General features: G+C 41.5%; 1 protein-coding gene across 1 annotated transcript; it reads right to left on the reverse strand.

Annotated features, from left to right (window-relative positions):
* Positions 1-1027: 1027 nt before the first annotated feature.
* LOC126898324 (uncharacterized) lies at positions 1028-2316 on the reverse strand. Its single transcript, XM_050672264.1, has 2 exons — positions 2082-2316; positions 1028-1974 (listed from the first exon to the last, which is right to left on the reverse strand). The coding sequence occupies exons 1-2, from the start codon at positions 2314-2316 to the stop codon at positions 1028-1030; spliced, it is 1182 nt and encodes a 393-aa protein (XP_050528221.1).
* Between the last annotated feature and the right edge of the window lie 3087 nt (positions 2317-5403).

A 5403-nucleotide genomic window follows, 5' to 3' on the forward strand; every position in this document is an offset into this window, starting at 1 on the left:
ACTTGATTTATGCTATCTTATTTCTAAAATGCCCAGAATATCTATTTTAAGTCATTTCATCTTAACTTTTCAATTCTCCAATTTTTCTATCTGCAGAAGTACTCTGACATTTCATGTGTAAATCCTCTTGATTTCATAACCTATCGTTTTCAATCTTAAAGAGTTAACTTCTTGAGTAGTTCTCACCCGGAGATTCGATCGAGGGAATATTTTATCTCTTGAATTTTTTACTGTCAAAGCATTCATACTTTAAATTGCCATTTTAGTTTTCGTTTTAGTTATTATCGAGGTGGACATATTGCCCATGCAATCAGACCTGTTGGTCCATTGTGAGCAACCTCTAACCGAATTGTCTTGATTCGGTTTACCCACCTAAGTGTTATCACCAAAGTGTTAATACATTACTAACCATAAAGTCACCTCTAAAGATGACCAAAGAGTCCTGTCTTTCTGGCGAAATTAAGTATATCTCTGGGTTTTAGGTTTTTAATATTTTCTTTTTCAGGAAAAGGTTTATTCAAGTAGTTTGATCTTAGTGTGGACAAGGCTTCACATTCATACATGATGTGAAATGAGTCTTCCTCTTCTACTCCACACTTCCTGCACGATGGTGATTCCGATACCCCCATTGCGTTAAGATGTTTAAGCAGGTGACCATGTCTTGTCAGTAAATAAGCCAGGGTGCATATTTGATATCTAGTCATGCTATTAAGAACACCCAGCAATAGACCAGGAGTCTTGATAAACATTTTAGATTGTCTAGGTACTACCAAGTACTTTCAGATTTTCCTGTGTTGTTCTCTGCACCAATTCTTGGGTAGCGCTTTGAGCGATTGCTCAGTGAGTCCTACCACTGGTTATGGTCTAATATAGGTGTTCTCTGCTCCTTTCCTGGCTAGAAAGTCAGCATTCTCATTTCCAGTGACACCGTTGTGTCCCGGTACCCACGCTAGTGTAACTGTTGAACCTCGATTGCGATTCTAAAGTTTCCCTACATTCGAGGACCAGCTTTGAATACATCTGATCGTTACAGTGCTTTCAAAGCCGCTTGACTATCATTTAAGATAGTTATCTTCCTATTTTTGTATATCAGCAGGTTCTGAGCCCCTACCAGTATCGCCATCACCTCTGCTTGAAAAACAGATGGTGTTGTGCCCAATGACATACTGACATTTATTCGTGGCTTTAAACCCCAAATTTCAACACCTACCTTTCCTGATTTTTTGGATCCATCTGTATATATCACAAATCCTCCTTTTTTAGTCAGGTGGTTAATATTCCATTCTCTACGTGTAGTGATCACCACTTTGTAAGGAATGTTATTCTTAAGAACCGGTTTGATATAGTACAAGGGGTATTCCAAAAAGCCCTGGTCTATCTCTTTTAGTATTTTACTATGTTCTGTTGTGTCACTCTCCAAAGTCCACATACCTAAGTTGTGGAATATTAGTGCTGTGGCTTTGGCGTGAGCTTTAACCTCTAGATGCAGAGGAGGCAATCCGATTAGTGTCTCTAATGCGACCGTTGGTGTAGTTCTTAATGCTCCAGTGATGGCCGTAGCAGCCATTCTCTGTATGCGACTAAGTTCTTTCCTGGCTGTAACGAGTGATGCTCTGGTCCACCAGACTAGGGCACCGTACAATATCATAGGTATAATTACTGAAGTGTACAACCAATACCAAAGACCCCATGTCTTTCCCAAGGCTATGCTGCAAGTCCACAATGTGGTCATTGCTTTTTTGATTCTTGACTCAACATGTGATTTCAATTTAAGCTTACTATCCAAGATAATACTTATGTATTTTACTTCCGATTTTAAGCTAATTTCTTGTCCATTTAGAGTAAGAGTATCAAGACTGTCTAGTTCTATTCTCCTTCTAGTGAACATAACAACCTCTGCTTTATTTGGATTAACAGATAGACCGTACTTACTACACCATATCTGTATAGTGTTAAGTCTCTGTTGTACTAAGTCTATAATAGTGTTTGGGAATTTAACAAACCACTGCTATAACCAAGTCATCCGCAAAGGCTTGTGTATAACAACATTTGTTTAACTCTCTAATAAGCGAGTCCAATACTAGACACCATAGCAAGGTGTTTTAGAACCCCGCTTTGTGGGCATCCCTGTTGAACACTCTTGATTACTTTGGTCTCATTGAGCTGTCCCAAAATGGAGCGTTCCTTAAGCATGGATTCTATCCACTTAGTAATAAGTGGTTCTATTCCATGCTGTTGTGCAGATTCACACATAGCATCGACGGGAGTATTGTCAAAAGCCCTTTCGATGTCCAGGAATATACATACTGCATACATTTTATTCTCTACTGCTTTCCCTATCTTAGTGGTTAAGCAGTCTAGAGCTGTATCAGTAGATTTCCCCGTTTGATACGCATGTTAGTTTTCATGTAAGGGGTTCTCCTTTTGAGGCTCTTCCTTGATGTACCTATCAATAAGTTTCTCTATAGTCTTAAGAATTAAAGAAGTAAGACTTATTGGTCTGTATGATTTTGCTTCATAATAGTGCGGTTAGGTTTGGGTATAAACAACACCCTAACCTTACGCCAGCTTTCCGATTGATAACCATTGGCAAGGCATGCCCTAAATATTTTGCAGAGGGAGGGACGATTATCTCTAACCCTTCTTGCAGAAGTGCAGGGAAAATTTCGTCATAGCCTGCAGCTTTAAAACTGCCTAAAGCTTTTATTGCCCATCTTATTCCACTTGGGGTTATCACTTTCCTGGTTAGTCTCCAATCAGCACAGGTCACACGTTTGTCCTGTGCATCATGTGATTGTTCTCTGTTTTTAATTACAGAGTCAGGAAAATGTGTGTTCATCAAATAAGATAATATTTCATTATCGTTATTGGTGAACATTCCGTCTGGCAATAGTATTGCCTCGACTGTTTTGTTTGGTCCATTCCTCAGGATCGCAGAAGTCTAGTTGCTTAGGGAATTGTTGTATATCCCCACAGAACTTTTTTCGGCTTTCTCTTTTGGACTTTTTCAATGCAGATTTGAGGTTCCTTTGGGCGTCCTTATAGGATTCCCAGTGTTGTTCCAAACCTGATTTCATTGCTTTATTTAAGAGCTTACGTAAACTCTTTCTTAAATTATACAGGTTAGCATTCCACCAGGCTACACCTTGTCCTGCACCTTTCCTTTCTATTAAAGGACAGTTTTCTTTGTAAGCCGAGACAATGGAGTCCTGTAGTATATTTACAGCTCTTTCAGTACTCTGTCTCGACCCTAATCTAAACTGTAGGATATTTAGATAACGAGAAAGATCTGCCTTGTAGTTGTCCAAGTTTGTTTTTTTCGGGCTCCTATAGTACTACGTCTCAACTTTGTTAATTTCCAAAGTGAATTGTAAGTGTCTATGATCAGAAAGAAAAGGTTTCGGAGGATACTTTCCACCCTTTTATCTTTTAAAGTAACTCTTTTGAGCAAACTGTCAGATCAATGACTTCCTGCCTGTTCCTGATTACAAAGGTTGGTTAAATACCTCTATTCAGTATACTGAGGTTTGTAGTCAGCAATAGATCTATTATAAACTCTCTTCTTTGGTTAATGTTACTACTACTTTACTGTGATGCAGGTTTATTTGCGTGAATTGAATTCTATTGTCAGCCATTCAGAAAAAGTGATGTTGACGCATGAAAAAGCACGCTGTACTGGGTGTAATACAGGTGTCTGAAACAGTCCCTGTGTCACACAGCCCCCCATGCGGGTGGTATCCTCCCACCGTCACCAGGTGGCGACCGTACCTTACGTTCGTTCTCCATATTTCCTTTTGGATCCGTGGAGAGGTTCCCCTCAGCTGTGCCGTTTTTGAGGGTGGCGGTTTACTGGGTCCCTTTCCCTTACGTAACACACTTCCTCCCTTCCGTTTCGATGCAGGAGTGAAGTGTGTCCGTTTGTTTCTTACCTGTGCCTTACCTCCTTTTCCGAGTGGCACTGGTGATTCCTCAGCCTTCCACTTCCCAGATTTTTGAGAAGTGGATTTTTCACATCCTTTTGGGTTGGTGGCTGCTTTTCAACATAGTCTGTGTATCAAACTCTGCCCATTCCAAAATATGGACTGCACTTTAGTTCCTCCAGTTTGGCCATGCTCTTTTCGAGCACACTTAGGAACAAAGTTTGTCCTTTCGGGCCAACCTCTGTCTCATGGTGGACTTTCCAGATCACCGTGTTCAACCCTAGGTTTTGTTTTGCCAAAATTTCCAAGATCTTCTTGGACTCTTTTGGCAGCTCTGGTATATGAGTGACCATCCGTTTGTACTTGATCGGGTTGTAGGCTTCCAATTGGATTTTTGCACCGTCCCAAGGTTTAATCAGGCTGACATGGTCAGTGAGCCACTTAAGAGAGCTCTCTTAGGTTACACTGATCACAAGTGCTCCATCAGTGAGTCTGGTGTCTTCAAACCTTGGTACGTCGGTTCCATCAGTACCCGACAGTATCAAGTCTCCAACACAAGACTCAATGAGTAGCCCCTGCTCTGTGGTCAACTTGTTAGTGGGGTAGCATGCGAGGACAAGAGCCACTTTTTTATCATCGCTTACCACGTGTCCCTGTAGGTCGGTACCCAATGCAGTTTTCATACATGGAGGTTCTTGACCCTTGTCCTCAGGTTTTTGAGCTTCGGTTCCCTTTGACTTTTTCAAGTCATCGATTCCCTTGTCTCCCTCCTTTGGCAGGTTCTTCTGTCCCTCCATGATTGCTCGGCTCCTCTTCAGCTTGCGCCTCTGACTGCCGCTCAGTTTTTCAGGTTTAAGTTTTAGGNCTAACATATAAGTGCTAGACTTGATGGAAAAATAATAAAACTAAACTGTGACGACGGACAACAATACAAATTTATACACCGAAATTTATACTTATCGGCGAACTAATAACGTAGCTTAATCGAATGATACACGAGATTAGCACGATCGTATCGAACAAAGTATCATAATGCGGTAATGAGTGTAGATAACGGAGAGGCACAACCGAACGGACGGCACACACGTCGTTAAGGTACGAATGTCCGTACTGTACTGTGTTTTCTATATTTTTATCCAAATAGTTCCCACGAGTAGTCGAGAAATAAAGGTCCGTCACAGCAGAGCTCGATACTGTGATAAGGCTGTATACTCTATGGTGTGCCAGGTGCCATAGAGGATCCCAATGGTCACTTTACCTTTCGGCTAACTACCCTGTGACAAGTTAACAACCCTTTCACTTAATATGGCTGGGTAAGGTGGTCTTATTCGCTGTTAGCTAGCAGGTATGCCCAGGCCTACCGGTCCCAACTAACCAATGTCAGGACCGGCTAAGAGCAGTGGTACGTGTTGCCACCCTCACTGAAATAACTAGGGTCCGCGGGGTTGATAGGCCCGTAATCCTTGCAGATTCCCCTGCGAGA

This window comes from Daktulosphaira vitifoliae, unplaced genomic scaffold, assembly GCF_025091365.1.
Source record: "Daktulosphaira vitifoliae isolate Bord-2020 unplaced genomic scaffold, ASM2509136v1 Scaffold_2, whole genome shotgun sequence".
Taxonomy (NCBI): Eukaryota; Metazoa; Arthropoda; class Insecta; order Hemiptera; family Phylloxeridae; genus Daktulosphaira; species Daktulosphaira vitifoliae.